At 36.4% G+C, this 20968-nt stretch overlaps 1 protein-coding gene across 2 annotated transcripts in view; it reads left to right on the top strand.

Annotated features, from left to right (window-relative positions):
- The window catches only part of PGAP1 (post-GPI attachment to proteins 1), a 36977-nt gene that overhangs the window by 12724 nt on the left and 3285 nt on the right, over positions 1–20968 (top strand). Inside the window, exons 8-21 of one of the 2 annotated variants that reach the window (XM_029283551.1) lie at positions 540–589; positions 4138–4189; positions 4395–4472; positions 6084–6159; positions 6494–6567; positions 6666–6717; positions 8217–8283; positions 10757–10862; positions 12304–12342; positions 15176–15269; positions 16707–16797; positions 17093–17278; positions 19715–19850; positions 20483–20551. In XM_029283551.1, coding sequence (XP_029139384.1) covers positions 540–589; positions 4138–4189; positions 4395–4472; positions 6084–6159; positions 6494–6567; positions 6666–6717; positions 8217–8283; positions 10757–10862; positions 12304–12342; positions 15176–15269; positions 16707–16797; positions 17093–17278; positions 19715–19850; positions 20483–20551 — 1170 coding nt within the window. The remainder of the gene's footprint in view (positions 1–539; positions 590–4137; positions 4190–4394; positions 4473–6083; positions 6160–6493; positions 6568–6665; positions 6718–8216; positions 8284–10756; positions 10863–12303; positions 12343–15175; positions 15270–16706; positions 16798–17092; positions 17279–19714; positions 19851–20482; positions 20552–20968) is intronic. The other variant, XM_029283552.1, reaches the window with a different exon arrangement.

A 20968-nucleotide genomic window follows, 5' to 3' on the forward strand; every position in this document is an offset into this window, starting at 1 on the left:
TTACAAGAAAATATTAATGATCTTAGTAGCATTTCCAACAGTCCTCGACTTACAACAGTTCATTTAGTGACTGTTCAATGTTACAATGACACTGAAAAAAGCACCCTCGTGGTCATGTGATCAAAATTCATATACTTGGCAACTGACTCATATTTATGACTGTTGCTTGTCTCGGGATCACGGGATCACCTTTTGCGACCTTCTGATAAGTCAATGGGGACATGTCACTTAATAATCATGTCACTAACTTAATAACTGCAGTGATTCACTTAGCAACTGTGGCAAGAAAGATTGTAAAATGAGGCAAAACCCATTTAATAACTATCTGGCTTAGCAACAGAAATTTTGGGGTCAATTGTGGTCGTACGTCAAGGACTGCCTATATTTATAAAAGCAGTTTGCACCAATGTTAGCAGCCAGTGCTGCTTTTGATAAATATGTTTAGGAAAATTTAAAGTAAATTATTGATAGTTTAAAAAAAATACAGTAGGAATCTACATACATTTTAATTTGCTCTTTATTCTCTTCTTAAACAAAAGGATACAACTAGCTGGATATATGGTTGTGCAAACAGTACTTCATCGAAGTGGTAAGTGTATTTTATTTTTATGAGATTATGAAAATAATTTCCTATTTAAAATATTTATTTAATTGAAGGGAAACCCCCTGGAGAAGATATGATACCTCCACAGGAATATGACTAGACTTTTTTCAGAAGTAGATAAAACATGTGTTGTGCTGTCTCATTGAAAACTAACCATTCTTCAAAAAGGGAAATTGGCAAAAAACCTGCTAATAATCATCCCATTAGCCTGCTAGATATTTCTTCTAAGTTTGTCATGGTCCAGGCTCAGGATTCAGATTCTGAATCTACTCTGAAGAAGTTGCTCTGTCTGAACAAGAGGAAGGGTAGCCTCAGCAGACACTTTATGCCAGATATTTTTAAAATAAATTAGAAAGTTGGAAAAAAGAAACAAAATTCTTCCATCCAGAATAGTCAGGTTTTCAAAAAGGACATAGCTCATTAGATCACTGCACCACTTTGAAGGTTCTTACTCAGAAATATACTAACGGACACACAAAACAACCTCACATTTTACCTCTATCTTTTATTCAATTGACAGATCTTGATTATGGAAGAAACTAGTAAGGACAGATATTGATAGGTGCCTTCTCAAACTAATAATAATTACAGCTAGAGAAAGAATGGGCCTACAAAGGTCTTTGTCAGATCCTGTTTTATTGGAGAGAGGAGTTAAAACAAGGCTGTTTACTTGCTCCTTTCTTACTTCATATTAATGATATTGTGGCAGCCATTAAGTCACAATTTTTTTTCTCCTCCTTACTTAATGGATGGAAAATGTTACTGTTCTTTCTTTATTCATGTCAGAAGGACCTTCAAATTATAGATATACAACCTTCAGTACTGAGCAAATAAAATAGGTGGAAAACAGATCATAAAAGTATGGTATATGTAAAACATATGTAAAATAAATAGGATTAAAATTAAATGACATTCGCTCAGTATTGGGCCACATTGACAGCATTTTCTCTCACCAGCGTGAAGTCTTCCTCTATAAATGTTGAAGGATATTGTATGCTCCACAGCATATGTGAAATGGATTCTTCTTCTCCACTTGTATGTTAATGTATGTTGATCACATGGCTCTTATTTCCTGTACCAGGATTGATCTTTGAAGATTATTGGTCAGACTAGCTGACTGTTGTGAAAGGGAAAAATACCTGAAGATAACATAGTTAAAACAAAGGTACTTCTGACAGAAGTAATATTAAACATAGCTGGACAATTACTGCCAACAAATAGAGCAATGCCCCATTTTTAAATACTAAGCATCACTTTTCATAAGTTCCTTATATTGAAAATACATTTAATTACGATCTAAAAACTGCCCAACATACAGTGGGCATTATTCAGAAGTTTTAATATTCTAAAGGAGGGCAGCTGAACTTAAAATATTCCAGAGCAAAGTAGTAGTCCAGGTGTTGTATGGAGCTAAGATCTGGGGGTGAGATGAAAAGATTATTGCTCAATTGGAAGAAGTCCAAGGAGATTTTGCAAGTGCCCCGTTGAATAATGCCTATGTCCTTGTGGTGTTGGTCAAGTAGAAGGCATTATTTATTATGTCCTTCCCCTGCCCATTTACAAGGAATTTAGGGCCAAATTATAGCTGGTAGGTAAATTCAAGGACTCAGATCTCAAACAATTAAACAACCATCTTGCAGACTGGTTTCCAGTTGTTAACAATCAGGTTGCTACTTGCTCTGCTGTCATTTAAATTTAGAAAGAAATTACTGAAGTTCTTAGTTGTACCTCTGGCTTTATTTTGCTTTAAACTTCTCACATATAATACCCTTATAATTTGCAATCTTACTATTTTACTGCTACTTTATTGTATTTTGTGATATACTGTATGTTATGACCTGTAATTACAACAATAACACACTTGCTTACTAATGAAAAGAGTAATAAAGTAATCTTAAAGCAATAAGCTATAAAACAATATAAAATGAAATATAAAAGATAACATCTGAGGGAGAATCATAGTAAATAATTGTTAAATATCTACCAGGGAATTATCATTCACAAAAGAACTACTGTAGGGGGAGTGGCTAGGCATAACATACAGATAATCCTTGACTTAAGATCAATTGTTTAGCAATCATTCCAAATTATGACTGCCTTGGAAGGGTTGCTCTACATAAACCATGGTGCTTTCCCACCCCATGGTCACATGACCGCATCTCAGTGCTTGGCAGCAGGCTGGCATTTACAACTAGTTGCCGAGCCCCCTCCCCCAAGATCATGTGATTGTTAATTGTAATCTTCTCTGCTGGCTTCCCAGAAATTCAATGAGGAAGGTTGCAAGCGAGGGGAGCTGAGGTTTTCAGGATATCAGCTACATTCCTGCAGCCCCATGAAGGATTTCCCCTCCATACATGGACAGAAGTTGAAACTCTTTAGTGAGCTGCAGAAAGTTTGAGAGTTAGAGGGCTGCATGCTGCTTTAATGGTGCCAAACTACTTTATCCCGTTGTTTTTTTTTACTAGGTTATTCCATAAACCTCCCTAGCCTTCCCTTGTGTTCTTCACTCTTTTTCCATGACAGAGCAGTCCATACCCCATTGTTCACAAATATCTATCTCACAAGGTCTCCCTGGTCCTTCTCTGGTGGGTCGTTTTCAGCCTACTCTGCTCTCTAAACAACAACAACAACAATGATGACGACGATGATGATGATAATGTTAGAAGGGACCTTGGAGGTCATCTAGTCCAACCTCCTGCTCAGGCAGGAAACCCTATTCCATTTCAGACAAATGGCTGTCCAGTCTCTTCTTAAAAACTCCCAGTGTTGGAGCATTCACAACTTCTGGAGGCAGGTTGTTCCACTGATTAATTGTTCTAACTGTCAGGAAATTTCTCCTTAGTTCTAGGTTGCTTCTCTCCTTGATTAGTTTCCATCTGTTGCTTCTTGTCCTGCCCTCAGGTGCTTTGGAGAATAGCTTGACTCCCTCTTCTTTGTGGCAGCCCCTGAGATATTGGAACCCTGCTATCATATTGCCTTTACTCACTCTATAAATTTAGTCCTAGCTCTCTTTCAGTCCTTAGACTAACTTTAGTTAGTTCTAGCCCTCTTTATCTGCTGTCATCTCCAAAATGTACCTGCAGTAATGATACCTTTCTTCTTTCTTTCCTAGCTTCATCCTATGTTTATTTCCAAAATGTTTTTTGCAATATGTTTAAATCCTTTTCATTATAGATCAGTGTTGAATCCAAGCTGTGTATTAGTAAATATACAGTTCACTTCTTGTGTCTTTGCCTCATCGCAAATTAATACCCCAAAATACTCCCGCCCCTTTCAAAAATAGCATTATTTTTATTAATCAAAAATAAATGCTTTCTGAGAAACTGCTTTCTGTGGACACTCTTTTTACTATGTCTCAGCTGCTGTATTGAGCATTGATAATAGTGAAATTAAACTTGTTTTCTAAATTTGTTGTTCAGATGAAGAAAAGCACTAGTTTTGAATGGATTATTATGCATTTCATTCTGAATATATAATTCATGAATATTTTGTATAACAGTTCTAATATTTTCATTTTAATATAAATTTCACAGTTTGCAAGCGATTGACTTGTCTTGGAATGCTGAGTTACTACCAACAGTTAAGGTATTTGTTCTGAACCTCAGAAACAATACTATATATGTGAATTTATAGTTCTGTGACTTATTATGAAAAGTATCATCTCAGACTGCAGTATAAGATTTTGTTCTAATGTTATTATATATTACACGATTAAATATAATTATATAATCTTTAACCTTAATTTTTAAAAACATATTCAAGCATTATTGTTATTTGCATTGTTTTTTAGATTGTGACTTTGAAACTTCAGGATTATCCATCTTTGACTCATATTGTGCTTCACGTACCAGTAGTTAATGGTATCAAGGTAAAATATAAATTTTTAAACCGAATTTTCAGAAATGAAATGTGAATATCCTAAATGAATTTGCATGTTATGTCATGGTGAATTTGCCACAGCAACAATCTTATTCTGTTTGACCATAGCATATGCTGCAATAAAAGCAGAGAGTTGATATTTTATATTTATAATGGACGAAGCCTTCGCTTGGTTTCAGTTACAATGGTAAAGGGTACACCACTGGTAGATCTAAAGGTTGAGGAAAGATTTCTGTGCGAGTACATAATCAATCAAGCCTTCAGGGGTTTTTTTTCTCCAGTATCTAGGTTAAACAACCACAAGTTCTAAATGACAGATTGTATTTGGAATGGATAGAAATCCACATATTAGTTGTAATATGACAATAAGCAATTTTCAGAACTACAGAACATATGCGCTGACACAAACCTACATTATTCCTGTTAAGTTTGACAAGTAATCCTCAAATTACAACTTTTTGTTCACTGACTGTTCAAATTATGATGGCAGTGAACAAAAGGACGTATGACCAGCCCTCAAAATTATGGCCATTATATTACCCTCGTGGTCATGTCAACAGCATTCGGGCACTTGGCAATCCCTGGTTATGAGATCACTGACCCTTGCTGCCAGCTTCCCACAAGCAAAGTCAATGGGGAAGCCAGCAGGTAAGATCACAAGTTGTTCAGGTTACAGGCCCCTCTCAGCCTTTGTTTGCTTGTATGTACTATTTCTTTCTTCACTCTTTGCTCACTCTCATCTACCAGTGCTCTTCTTCCCCAGCCTCTCTGCACTCACACTCACATGCACCCCCCAGGACTCTCTTTCCCCATACTCACACAATCATGCCCATGAGCACAACTCCTTTCCTGGCCTCCCTTTGCACACACACATGTACACACATACACCTCCTGTTTCCTGTCTCGCTGCACTTGCACACATACACTTCACATCCTCTTTCCTCAATCTCCCTATGCATACAAACATGCACACATTCACATTGCACCCTCTTTCCCTGCCTATCTGAGCTCATACCACTCTGCAGCACTCCCAACTCACATGAGACCTGTGCCAGGGCCTCTGAGAGCCTCCCCCCACCAAAGCACCCCATGCTCCTTGCCTGGAACTCTTAATGATCCATCTGTCTTGGGCTTACAACCGCTTAGACCAGGGGTGTCAAACTGCCTGCCCATGGGCTGGTTGTATCATATGGAGGCCACACCCACCCCAGTTCCGGCAATGCGAAAAAAGTCGTGATACATGGCAACACGTCACGTGATGCGGTGAGTTTGACACCCGTGGCTTAGACTATTTGGATTGCCACTACGGTAATAAATGATACGTTCATGTGATCTAATGCTTTATGACCACAGTTTAGTGATGGGAATCCTGGTCCCAACTGCTGCCATAACTTGAGGACTACTTATACTTAATAATAAGCTTGATTAGCAATGACAATATGTTGTACAATTAAATAACATACTGTCCTATTCTTGAAATCATTTCTTATGATGCTAAGTTGATTATTTCCACATATTTTCAGTGCCTAAAATGGAAATACATGGGCTACAGTGTAATCGGGGGTGATTTAAACAATTATTTTGTATGTTTGTCTTGCAGTTTACTTTAGACTGTGAGTTCTTTAATGAAGTTTCAAGAATAGTGGAACTCCCTGTAACCCATCTTTTTACTTTTGGTAAGTTCAATTCATTGCATTTGACATATGGATTAATTTTGCTTCTCTCTTCTCCTCTAATTGTGATTTTAAATCTATAATCCTATGCAGATTTCTCTGAAAACTGCTCTCACTGAACTCAGTCTTGTTTCTAGATACATATAAATAAGATTGTGTTCTTGTCTTTTAACAAAACATTTTTATAAAATGGTTTAAATTTTTTCCATATTATTATTTATGTTTTATTAATAAGGAATTTGTGTCTCTCTGTTCAGCTAACATTTAAGATGTCTTCTAAAAACCCATTTTAATTTTTATCTTTTAATTCTAACTAACAAAGCAATAATTTCTACAGGGTTTTCTTCAAGCAAAATCATACTAAATTCAACTGGCCTTATTCACATTGTTCAGCTCCAACATTTTGGTCAGGTATTAATTTTTGAAGTGTATACATTATTTGTTTGGTAGAATCTAATGTGGATTAGTTTTGGGAAATAACACTAATCTAGTATGTTATCTTTCTTTAGATATATCAGGCTTTTAGGATCTTTATAGAGAGTAAATGCCAGATTCTCAAAGGTAAATTTATTTCCTGAATATCATTTTCATATATACAAATATTTCTTGCTTGCTTCTTGTACTTTTTGTTGCGTTATCATTTCTTAAATCAGACTAGTAGTATCAAAACAAAACAAAGTGAGAAATTATTGAAACCAGTAACAGAATAACACAATAACAACTTGGAAGGGACCTTGGAAGTCTTCTAATACTACCCCCTACTTAGGCAGGAAACCATGTACGGTAACATTTTAGACAAATGGTTGCCCAGTCCTTTCTTAAAAACCTCCAGCATTGGAGCACCCACAACAACCCACAAGTTGTTCCACTGGTTAATTGTTCTAACTGTCAGGAAATTTCTCCTTAGTTCTAGTTTAGGTTTAATCTGAAAGTGTGTATTTTAGGAGCCATAAATCATTCAGTCAGCAAGAATTCCACAATCAGAGGGCCAACCACTGAGAAAGTTATAACTCTTTTGCCTACCTATCTTAGAAGAGGGCTTATCATCAAAACCGCTACAGCTGATATCAGAGTTCAGGCAACTCATAGATGAAATCCTTATATTTTTTATATATAAATAAATTTACTAATATATTGAATTGAAATTAGAATAAATTGGCAATGCATATTCTCATTCTCAAGATCCAGCAATATATTGCCCATTACAGCCAGAAGTTGTGACAACGTTAAGTGAAGTGCCCATGTGACCACCTCTCTTACAACTCCCCATCCCTGCTCTTTCCGATACCGTCATTAAATGAAGATGCAGGTTGTTAAACGAAGCAAGGAGTGAGGCTCTGGGAGGTCTAGCACAGGCCCTGCTCAGGACCTCCCAAGGCTTCCCCCACCCCCTGAAGCACTCTGTGCTCCATTTCCCACTCCTCAGGATCCCTGCATCACTTGGGTCTGCTTCTCATTCCACTGGGCCTGACACCCTCCTCCTCAGCCTGTGTCACTAATCGCACACTTATCTTTCGAAAATCTCTGGAGCTTGGATTAGTGAAGGAGGAAAGGCCACTGCATTGCTGGAAAATGGTACCTGCTTCCAAGATCACCTCACCTCACACAACCCAGCAATGGAGCGTCATGTCCTCCTTCCCCAACCCAAGCACGAGAGTTCCAGGACTCTTTAAAAGGTAAGTGCCTGTGGTGACCCAGTGTGGGAGATGAAGGGAGATAGGCTGGGGGGCAGGCGGAGCTCTGCAGCATTGCTGCAGTCTATCATAAGGACAACTTTATCCGTAACTATGGGAACATGTTGTAAGAAGCTTTTTGGGATCTGCCGTACCTTTGGTTGTAAGACAAAGATTACCTTTAATAAGACCTCTATACCCTACTTTTGGGATTGGGGATGTTCATAAACTTCTGCAACTCCAAAATGAGATTTTAAGAACAAATTGCTATTGTTCAAAACTGTTCTTTTGATCGGAATTGATTGGCTACTACCCAAATCTTTATGATTTGTTGAACTTGAAGTACTTAAAAAATGTTTTATTTTGTGCTTTCATTTGTCCCTTAAGAAAGAAAACCCAGTGTGTATCGACTTCATATACCATGGTCACACGAAGATTCTTTAACTTTGTCACAGTAAGGATTTCTCATTCTTCATTTACATTGTTGAAATATAATAGGCTATATAGTATTTTCATCTGCCTATTTTACAAAATAGATATCTTTTACTTCTGATAGATAAGCTTCATATAATAGGCTATAAAGTATTTTCATCTGCCTATTTTACAAAATAGATATCTTTTACTTCTGATAGATAAGCTTCATGAAAATTATAAGTTAAAAATCCAATTTGTCCCACACAGTCATCTGCCTAAACAAGTAAGTAAGGAGAGTGAGGCAGAGCTACATACTTGTGCCATTACCTTTTAACTTGTATACAAGTAACTATGGCTTCTGACTGAAATTGGGACCGGATTTCTGGTTATAAGTAATTATGGTAGAAAGTTGAGGTGCCCAGATGACCAGATCTGATTTTAAGACGCTTGTTGTGACACTTGTTAAACAAAATCATCATGTTCATTTAGCAAATCCATGCTTGTTAAGCAAGCATCATGGTCATAAATGTGAATTCATTCTGAATTCCAAACTGGAAACAGGCAAAACTGCCTGTTTTTGCAAAAAAAACATCGCAAATTGTGGCCGTGACAATGCAACCAGTTGTAAAAGTGAGCTAGTTGTGAAGCACCTGAAATGCATTCATATGACTGCCAAGGGGGTGGCACAATACAGTATTTTATGATAGTTAGAAGTGCTTTACGGGCCATAAAGCATTGTTTCAGGCCTCTTGTAATTTTGAACAATCATTAAGCTGAGTACTATTTGAATAATTTATTTGGGTTACTATCAAAACAGTGTCTAATTTTCTTTCCCCAAAGCTAGCTTATAGACTTACCACAGCTAATGATGTAGTTCTCCTATCCGATACCTTGACTGGATTAAAGTGCGTTTTGAGAGCCTTTGCCTTTTATTGCAAGCTCAAAGAATTAGTAATGAATTTTGGGGGGAAAAAATGGAAATCTTGATATTTGCTAAATGCCCTACGTGACAATTAAATGGCCAGGTAATTGAGCAAATCGAGGCTTTTCAGTATTTTAGACTTATTTTTCAGACTTCCAGTAGGAGAAATACAATGTCATTCAGAATCTTCAAATATCATCTTTGGCAACTCGAATGTTCTGATTGGGACATTATTTATCTACCGCTGAGTGCTTCCAGCTCTTGTATGTTCATATGTATGTTGTATGTTTTATACTGTGGCTCAAATGTAGTCCCTTGTTAAGACTGAAAGTAAAATTTGACTAATTTTTTAACTATAGTTTAAAGCTTAAATATCACCCATAAACGTATCCCTTTTGATACTAGGTGATTATTTCAGTGATAGATAGAATAGATATTTACTAAAGAAGCTGTACTTCTTTGGATTATCTGAGGGAGGTCTTTTATTTATTTTAGAGTTGTCTTTGAGCTTTTGGCTGAATTGGAGAAAACATTACTTATTTGATTTGCCTATTAAGAGATGGGTTATGGGATGAAGTGCTATTTATCACCTCTTCCTGGTTAACCTATTTGTTAATAAGTGAAGAGATTATGAAATTGTTTATACTTGTCATGGTGAGGATGGGAAGTTGTTTTCTTAGGGGGGGAGATTTATTTATTTATTTTTGCTCTGTTGCACCTTTTTTCCTTTCTTTTTAGTTTGCATTATCTTTTATTGTTCTATCTAAAGTTGCTAATAAATGTATTACACAAAAATCCCCCAAGGCACTGTACATTCTTGTTTTATCAGTTTTTATCAGAATTTCAGAGTTATAGCCTAATTAATATGTTTGTATGCATGTGTGTGCATTGGTGCACAAATATATGCACATGCGTGTGATATTGAATATTTCCTGTCAATTTTTTTCTTCATGGGAATTCTCCTGAAAATATTCAAATGTGTACATGCAGATACACACACACACACACACACACACACGCCCCATGGTGAAATTTCTCTATCAGTCCATGATACTTCTTATTTGTATGCTATGGAATAATTCCAAAAATGGTAGAAGAGGCTGCATCACTCCCTTCAATTCTTATTTTTCCAAATACTTTCCATCTTCCACTTCCATCAGTCCTAGTCTGATTTTTTATTTCTGACTGACATTAAGCAGGGTTCATTTGAGTTTTTAATTAGATTGTATCATCTTTTAAAGTTTCTTTTGCAGTTGAGTGGAACTAATGGGCCACTTGTCAAAATATGAAACTCTGAATCATTCTAGAGGCTTTTGTCATAAAATATATTATTAATGTTTTTGCTTATTTCTTGTGAGCTGCCCGGAATATTTTGTGATTGCAGTAGGATATATATTTGATTAATATATAATAAATAAAATAGATGGAATTGCAGAAAAATATTTAGTGTATGCTTTTTTAAATTAAGTGCTAATATTTCATGTTGCTGCACCTTCGTGACTGTAGCATTTATGCTATCTTAAGTTTGATTTCTGTTTAGATGTGATGCCTTGCTTTGCAGATTAATAGTTTTTAAAATTAACTATTTTAGGGATCCTTTGACTGAGATTTCTGCAAAATTGCACATTGCACAGCCTGAAAATGACTCTACAGTTCCTTTGTTGAAAATTTATTCATCTTCAGATTGTCAATATGAAGTAAGTAAAAGCTATAAAAATGTTCAATTCCTTCTGTTTTTCTTCAGAATAAGGTATCCTATATTTTTTTATTTTTTTTATTTATTTTATAAATTTGCATAACACCTTAGTCACAAAAGTACAGTACTTCTATGATTTGTATCCATAGTTTTGAAAAACTGAGACTAAATGATCTTTGCTTTCATCTTCAGTTTATTTGTAACTTAAGGGCTCATTTTAAATATACAGGGTTCAGTGACCATTCAAAGTTGCTATGGGGTTGAATGAGTGGTCCTTGAAATTATGCCCATTGCAGCAATCAAACACTTATGACATCCTGCAGTCATGTGATTGCAGGATGTTTGTGACCTCCCCTGCATGCTTCTCACAAGCAAAGTCAATGAGGAAGCTGGCAGGGAAGGTTGCAAGGTTGGTAAATTCCCCTAGTCTTTCTGCATTCATACCACATTATCCTCTTCCAGTTTTCCTGCATTCACACCAACCCATCAGCCCTTGTCCTTGTACCTTGCCACAGCAGCAGCCTCCTCCAATTTGTGCATGAACGGTGCCAGTTTCCTCCACGTACTTGTATATCCACATGCTCCTTTCCTGATACTCCTACCACTTCCTGTTTAACAGTCTGCAGGTCTTGGGGTTACGATGGCCACTGGGTTGTTGGGATTGTCATTGCTAAGCGAAACAACCACATGACGTCTCACTTTACAAACACATTGCTTAGTGATGGCAATCCTGGTCCCAATGTCTTTGTGACTGGAGGACTATTTATGTTGTATTTCTTAAAAGATATCTATACTTCTCTCTGTGTGATGAAATGATAAAAGCAAGATTGAGGTACATCTATGATTGTATAATCGGCATAGCTGAAGCCATGAAACCAAGATAATGAATTGTGCTAATTGATCTTCTGGACTAGGAAAAGCATCAATACTGATGATGATTGGGGGTGGCTAGTTTCAACCCATTGGTGAAATAGGTGAAATAGTTTCAACCTAATGGTGAAAAGCATCAGTATTCATATGAGGTAACAAGCCTCTCTGGGAGATATTTGAACTGAGACATTTGATCTTCGGAAGATCTGACATCGAAAGTAAAAAATACCACAAGAGTATCAGATTAGTATTAACAGCAGGACTTCAATCTGCACTTGGCAAGAGACTGGAAGCTTAAGGCAGTTGTATAGGAGAGAGAAGCTATGAAATTTGGCCGTTTGTAACGTTTATTTCTGTAAAACATTTTAGTAACCTAATATGGAGATCATTTAAAATGTGAATCACTGTGGATGAGGAGCCTTCATTTAGGAGAGACTGGGGTTCTAAACTAGAAGGCATTTTGTGTACCTTGCTCACTTACTGTATTTATCTTTCCAGTAAAAGTTTTTAATTTTTTTATCTCAAGTATTTGTTTTTAAATAAAAAAATCTTTGATATATGTGTTAAACTAGGTAACTGTCAAGACCTCTTTTCTGCAGGTCCTTGGTCAGGTAAGATTTTATTTAATAGCTTATATACAATTATGTTTAAGTAGATTAAGAGAATATTTGCAACTTAATACAATTTGATACATTTTAATTGATCAGTTACTGCAGGGGTGTCAAACTGCCAGCCTGTGGGCCAAATGCATCATGGCAAAACCGCGCCCACCAATTGCCGGCAATGGAAAAAAAGTCACGATACATTGCGACACATCATGTGATGTTGCGAGTTTAACACCCCTGAGTTACTGTTAGAGCAGTATGTTATTTAAGGGTTAATCATGGCCTTCAAAGGTTAATCATGGCTTTAAAAAATCCCTAAATAAAATTCATTTACTGGACTTCTCTATGGAAGGTTTGTGCTTAATAGATTTTGATAATATTAAAATTACCTCCAAACAATGAATTTGGGATATGGATCTCCAAACAAATTTAAGAAAGGTGTCACACCCCAATATTTATCACATTCTTCCAAAAGAGTTCACTCCAACCTCCTATTTATCATTTATTACAATTCTGAAATTTTATAAGGCCCTCATTTTAGCCAGGCTGCATGCATTGCCCTCAGCAGTCCTTTTGGGATGTTTATGCACCTTTGATTATGTCCATGCAGTGCAATAGAAACACTTAACTCTCATACTACCATGCTGCTCCCTATATTCTATTTTATTTGAATATATCTCTTCTTAATTATTTTGGTCCTATTATTGTTTTCTATTAGATATTTTATTGTATCTGGCCTTAGGGCTGTAATAAACTGATTGAGGAAATAGTGTGAATAACTGATGGCTCCACCTGCTTTTGAGTATGCACACAGTATCTTTTTCCAACAAAATTGAATAGCAGAATGGGGCATAATTCTGCCTTGTTATATTACAAATATACAATCATGAATTCGTAGAATCCATCATTTTCTATTAAAATAAATAATGTATGCCTGCCTGCTTTAAGGTAGAATTTAAAGCAGTCACGTAATTACTTTAAAATGGGAAGGAAGTACACTAGGAAGATAATTTAAAATGGCAATTTTTTCTGAGTGCATATAGTACTTACCTTTGTCACTGGATATGTGAACATCTGCTGCACCTTATTTCATAACAAAATTTTTGCACATTCAACAATTTAAGCCTTTGAGCTATGCATAATGCATGTACTGTATATAATTAGACACTTGTACTAAATTGAGTATGATTGAATTCTGAGCTAGCAAGTCTAGGATTATTAGGTACACTATAATATGAGATTTATGATTCCTATAGTTTAATTACAGATCTGTTATTTGTTGACAGGAAATACATATTTTTGCTGAACTAGGAACTTAGACATTGAATAATGCAATGTTGTTTCGTTTAAATAAAAAGAGTAAAGTGAAAAACCCAATCACATTTCAGAATGTTCAGCAAGCTTGTAAAATAGTATTGTTATTGCTAGAGTGCAAATTTACTGTAAATTATTTAAAGCCAGTTTTGTATATAACACTCCATTATTCCAGATAATAACATTCTAAACAGATTGAAAAAACTCCAATCATGTGGTTTGGAGCAGGATAGGACAGCAATAAGATGGCAGCTGATGTTGTCTGTTGGTGTATTAAAATTCTCAGATTAGTTTTGTTTAAATCCACCTTGCCTTAATTTAAACATTATCCACATAACTGGTCACATTCTAGGTTCTTTAGGTACACATATCATAGTCCATGCTTTTTTTTAAAGAAATGAAGATTAGATTCTGATCACTCAGCAGGATACGTGGCTCTAATGAATCCCAAAGTAATCTGAACATTTCCAGATTTTTTTGTAAATTGCTAGCCACACTTTGAGACTAATATTTAAGCTGATCTCATACATATTGTGATGGAATACCCACCTGAAGAAGCAGTGGAAGGGAGTCTTGGCAGCACAGAACTTTCCCAGGAAGGAGATGGTATATATCAGAGAGAAGCTAAAATTAAGAAACTGCAGTCCTGAGCTGGATGGGGGAGGGTGCAGAAAGGTTCCCGGAAGCCACACCATAGAATCTCTCAGGATATATCTAGTAGGCTAGAGCAGTGGTTCTCAACCTTTTTAATGCCGCGACCCTCAACCGGTCGTAAGTCGAGGACTAAACCGGTCATAAGTCGAGGACTAAACCAGTCATAAGTCGAGGACTACCCAACTGGTCGTAAGTCGAGGACTTTCCCTGCCCGGGAGCACCGCACATGCGTGGTTCCGCCCCCTGCGCCAGCCGAGGCATAGCTGGCAAGCGGCAGAGACGGAGCAGGCCAACCACCAGCTGGTCAAGGGAGGTAAGGCACCCGCCGGAAAAGGGGAAAAAAATGGTGGACAGCCTTGCTTGGCGACCCCCGTGAAATGGTCAATCGACCCCAAATGGGGTCGCGACCCATAGGTTGAGAACCGCTGGGCTAGAGGGTTATAGCTTTAGCTTGGCAAGATTCTGTCTATTAGTTGTAAGCAAATAAAGGATTGAACTCAATTGGATTTCACTGTGCCATCTTTGGGCTTGGACCTGACTCATAGACATGCGATTACCACAACTCACACTGTCTTGCTATTCTTTAATATTTACATTGGAACATACAATCTTCCTACAAATCAATCAGAAAATAGATTCACTTCCTAATCTTTTTTCCCCTTAATAGACTTTTGAGAGTGAATTGATTAGGAAATCTTAAATGCAAGTCTTTCTGTTTCCGTGAATCTTCAGGATGGTCTCAAGCAAGACATTTTGTTATATCTATACAGAATTGTAAGAATTATTGAGGTAGTTAGTATAGGTAAAAAAGGGAAAGGTGGAATGATTTTTCCATGTTCTTGTTTTCCAAAAAAACATCTTTGTTTTGTAGGTGATAAGATTCCACGGTGGCATTCTTCCTATGTACATTATTTCTAATATTCTTCTTGCCTACAGAAGACAATTAAGGTCCCTAGTGTCAACAGGTAACATTACATGAAAAGATTTTTAAGCAAGGTTTGTTTATCGCTATAAAACTAGTTCACATTGCATTTCATTTTATGTTCATGTTCTGTGTCATCGCTTTTAAAACAAGACTGAGATTTGTTGAAAAGTATTTATAATCAAACAAATCCCTTGTAGAATGCAAAGAGATAAAATGTTTACATTATTAGTAATTAGTAAGTTATGAATATTTCATAGCTTATTGACTTTTAACAGGATCATATTTTAAAAGGTTTAAGGTTTTCACAACACAGGTAATCCTTAAGTTACAATGACAATTGGGACCAGAATTTCTGTCACTAAGCAATGCAGTTGTAAGGTTCAGTTCCACTTGCTGTCTCTTAGCGATAGCAATCCCAGCTCTCCCCTTGCTGTTGCTGAATCTCAGCAGCTATTAGCCAAGGACCCATCCTGATCCAACCCATTCCCATCTGGATCCTCCCAGCCCTGATCTCCAGTTCTTTCAAAGTAAGAGACTACCTCTCCTTCAACCCTCCCCCTGAACTGTCTTTAGGTCATCTGGGGGGGGCAGAGCACAGGGCAGCAGGGGGCTGGGAGTGCAGGGGGCCAAAACCGCAGATATGGGGGAGAGATAGGCAAGTAAGAGGAGTTACACCAGTGGTTCTCAACCTTTTTAATGCCGCGACCCCAACCGGTCGAGGTCTAAACCGGTCGTAAGTTGAGGACTAAACCGGTCATAAGTCGAGGACTAAACCGGTCGTAAGTCGAGGACTCCCCAACTGGTCGTAAGTCGAGGACTTTCCCTGCCCGGGAGTGCCACGCATGCGTGGTTCCGCCCCCTGCGCCGGCCGAGGCGTAGCTGGCAAGCGGCAGAGACTGAGCAGGCCGACTACCAGCTGGCCCAGCTTAAGGGAGGTAAGGCACCCGCCGGAAAAGGGAAAAAAATGGTGGACAGCCTTGCTTGGCGACCCCCGTGAAATGGTCAATCGACCCCAAATGGGGTCGCGACCCATAGGTTGAGAACCGCTGAGTTACACCATCCCCTGTGGTTGATTATGTGGCCATAACTTCAGGGACCGCTGAGTACAATTTGTTCAGTGCCACCGTAATTTCAAATGATCACTGAATGAATGATCATAACTTGAATATACCAGTATAGGAATAAAGCTTTTAAAAAGCATATATTATACTGGGCTTTTTAATAAGACTTGTAAAGTGGACATGGAAATGTATGCATGGGACTACACATTATTTTAAATTAAATATAGGTATTTAAATTAAATATATGGGTTTTAATTTTTTTCTGTTTCTGCACAAGTAAAAAGACAGTCTAAGAAGTAATTGATTTCAGTGGTATAACTTTTAAGCGTTTTTAAATGTATTCTGAAAAGATAAATATTAACGTTATCATTTAATTTGTGAACATGTGGTTTCAGATATTTTTTCTTTTATTCTAGGTCAGTGTTCTGACTTTGTTCCTGCCCTTACTAAGGCAGCTAAGCCTTATAAAGTAGAGCCCATAGCATATATGATTAAGTTCTTGTTGGGGTATGTTTCTTTTTAATATATTTAATGTATTTTTATTTTACATTAAAATACATTTTAATTTTAATATTATGTATTTAATTATATTTATTTATTTTTAATATAATATATTTAATATATTTTCTATAGTTACAGATTTTTTCTCAAACATTTGCATTTTATAACTAAGTTTATAGCATACACACACACACACACATACACACATATAAACATTAATTTTTTAGCTAAAATTAATTAGTAGTTTTTGGAAATGCAGGTAATCAAACCAAATAACTATCATGCTGTCTATTGTTTTTAGACTTAGCTGGCTTAAAGGACTCAGGAATTCAGAGTTGGATCGTGTGACAGTGAACAACCAAGACTCGTGGTTTCCTTTGGTATCCCTGATTCTCTTTATGTTTGGGACTGGCATAGCCTATTGGGGTGGCATACTTCTTGATTCATCAATAAGGCTCTTATCTTCATTGCACTTAGTTTTGACAAGGTAAAAATCAATAAATAAATGCAAAATGTTTAGTGGTATTGCTGGAAACAACATTTGGCAAAATGTTGAAGAGAAGTATACTCTCTCTGCCATATACAAAATGCAAGACTATTTTCTGATTGACATTTTTTAAATCATCTTAAAACTGAAGCACCTGTAAATATCACAAGCACAGTGCAAAAGTTTGTGATGTAGCCCCTAAGCCCTATAGTTACTAGTATTATGCACAAACCATTGTATCACTTAAAAAGCAACAGGAATCAATTATTTACTACAATCCTGTGTTCTACAGGCAACACTTGCACAAAAGGTAAAATGAGTCCAGCAATTTGACGAATTGGAAATGGGTCATATTTGCTCTGAGTGGCTTGATCATCTTTTCTCAGAATGGAAAGTTAACAACACTTGAAGTCACATTTAAAAAAAAAATAACACACAAGAAAGTATTGCTCCAAGTAAACTATTTGGATGTGTCTAAGAGATCACCAAGAACAGAACTTGAAAGGGTTTTTACCTTCTAATACAGTGGTTCTCAACCTTTTTAATGCCGCGACCCCAACCGGATGTAAGTCGAGGACTAAACTGGTCGTAAGTCGAAGACTAAACCAGTCGTAAGTCGAGGACTAAACCGGTCATAAGTCGAGGACTACCCAACCGGTCGTAAGTCGAGGACTTTCCCTGCCCGGGAGCACCGCGCATGCGTGGTTCCGCCCCCTGCGCCGGCCGAGGCGTAGCTGGCAAGCGGCAGAGACGGAGCAGGCCGACCACCAGCTGGCCCAGCCCAAGGGAGATAAGGCACCCACCGGAAAAGGGGGGAAAAATGGCGGACAAAAAAAATGGACAAAAAAATGGCAGACAGCCTTGCTTGGCGACCCCCGTGAAATGGTCGATCGACCCCAAATGGGGTCCCGACCCACAGGTTGAGAACCACTGTTCTAATAAAACAATGACAAAGTTAGGAAGAAAAATCTCTCTAACTGGTTTTTTTTCTAAATGATTTAGGAGTCTAAAATTCATAATACATAGTAATTTTTTGCTAGGCCAATGAAAAGATCACAAAATTATGTGCAAAATTTTGAATTCCCTAGAGTTGTCAATTGGATTAGAGAAAAAAATGAGCAACAGTAAGTAGTTAATTCTGAATCTCAATATTTCCCCACTTTTGACACACAAATTTTGCCTTGTTCAAATGCTTCAACTCGAAGAAAATGCTTGACTTCATTTCCTACTTGGTATTAGACTGAGAAGCAATTGTTTACAGAGAAAAATCCTTCCAAATAACCTACCTGGGTTCTACTATTTATAATTCCAAGACACTATGGACCTTATTGAGAATTTTATGAAATTGAAAAGTTGTGACTTTTAAAACCTTGTTGTTATTGTTATCAAGAAAGTTATTGATGAAGAAAGTTATTGATCTTCCTGAAAAGTATTTCTGAAATCAGAAACAGTCTTTTGAGCAAGGCAGGATATATTATACACAGAATGTATTCATAAACGGACATGTTAAATTTTAAACTCGTTTGGAAGAACTATAACAAGTATGTATTATGAATAAAATATTCTACCAATTAATTGATAAACTCCTCCCACCCTTCTACCATAGACCTAGGAAGTTTTAGATTTCACTCCTATCAGTGTAAGTTATCAAGACTGCTGCCAAATTGTTAGGTGTATTGAAGTTTGAAGTACTTCAGCCTGATATCAGCCTGCCTACTCTTTCCATAAACAAATTTGTAGTTTAAAGGGTACTTTTAAACAGTAATTTTACACTAAGTAGAACAACTAGCCATTCATTTGTATCTTTTTTGTGTATGTGTATTCTTATTTCCCTCCGTGTGTTGTTACAAATCATGGTTTAATATTACCTATGAAGTAGAAAAAGTATAAGATGGAATGGGATGAGATACATAAGATAAAATAAGATAAGATAACTTTTATTGTCTCTTTCTCTGTGGCACACATTAAAAAATGAAATTCTGATGCCTGGTCTGAAAAAAAAAATAAGCTGAAATGTTAAAAATCCACCCATATAATGGTAAACGGCACGACAAAATAATGAAAGAGCTAATTGCAAGAAAAAAGTACATTATGCATTATGTGACCCTATACATTTATAGCAATTAAACTACGATTAAGAAACGTAGCTGGCATATCTGATTTGGGAAAGCCAAGGTTGTGATTAAATAGCAAATCATTTAGAATGTTGACTCTTACTGAGTCTACTGAATCTTACTTTAATATTGAGTAATAAAAAAATGGAAAACAGCCAAGTGACTTTCAACCCACATTTGAACATTAGAGCTCTAAAAAGCCAGTCCATAGTGTGAGTCACAACAATACTTAACACAAACCACAGTTTGGTGTGAAGTTTGAATTCTATTTTGCTTTGTAATATAATGAATATTTTATTTCATAAATGTGTTTATTTTCTAGACCCTCTGGACTTCCATCTCACAACAATCTCATTACCCGATTAAGGTTTTGTGTTGCAGTTTCAATGGTTTTTCTTAGCTGGACTACCTGTGGAGCGCTGGCAATAATGATGACTTATTTTCATTATATATTCAAGGTATTTAAACAATAAAAGTTATGTGATATAATACAAACATAGTATTGACATTTTTAGGCTACAGATTGGTTAGATAATTTCTCACTAGTTTAGATCTAGTTTGCTAGTTTGGCGTTTAGATCATCCATGTCACCCATATGTGAGTCTATGTACAACCTCTGTATAAAAATTTACTGCTTTGATCAGATAACATTGCTGGTAATCAACATAGAAGTGCCTCTAGGGAAAAGTCAGAAGGATGGAGAGCTGTTGAATAATTCTTAACCAGCTTATACAATTCATCCCTTTGCCCCTGAAATAGGTTTATGCTCCCTGCTCATTAATCTTTCTCTCCAAGGAAGAACACAGACTAAAATATTTTAAGAAATGGATTTTAAATAATGTAGCAGTAAAATCTCAAAGAAGTTCCAGGTATGTAGGGTATTATATATGAATTCAATAATGTGGTAAGATTGTATAGTGCTCAAGCAATATAAGAAAACCACAAAGATGCCAGATAAGTGCTTTAAAAATATATAAAAAGTAAACTGTAGAACAATGAAGTATAGAATAGTAAAGCACAACCATTAAATTAGGAAGCTGTGATCATAGGCATATAATGTTGTAGCTAAAATATATGCTTTTTGTTACAGGTTGTTAATTTCCATTCAAATTTAAGATCTGAACTAAGTGTTGGTAATGTGGTAAGTCTGTTTATTTATGTTTTTTGTTGTTGGCTTAAGAACATTTGTGCTTAACATATACAGAGTTCCTGTTCTTGCAGAATATCACTACTCAACATTATTTCATGGGGATTTACTATTTTTCCCCTATGGCGAAAGGGTGAAAAAAATCTCTATTAGATCAGGTTTAGTTTGCCACTGTAATTTTGTGTCTTCGATCTCCCAGCTTCTTTTTAAGAAGAAATAGATTACTTCTTTTATTTTAGTGTTTCCAGTGCTTGAATAATTCTTCATAATAATGTAGTGATAGCATCAAGATAGCACCATGAGAGGAAGCCCAAAACATTGGAGACAACTGAACATCATGGGAGGAAATAATAATAATAATAATAATAATAATAATAATAATAATAATAATAATAATAATAATAATAATAATAATAATAATAATAATAA

The sequence above is a fragment of the Protobothrops mucrosquamatus genome, unplaced genomic scaffold (genome assembly GCF_001527695.2).
Source record: "Protobothrops mucrosquamatus isolate PMUCROS unplaced genomic scaffold, P.Mucros_1.0 scaffold129, whole genome shotgun sequence".
NCBI classification, from domain to species: domain Eukaryota; kingdom Metazoa; phylum Chordata; class Lepidosauria; order Squamata; family Viperidae; genus Protobothrops; species Protobothrops mucrosquamatus.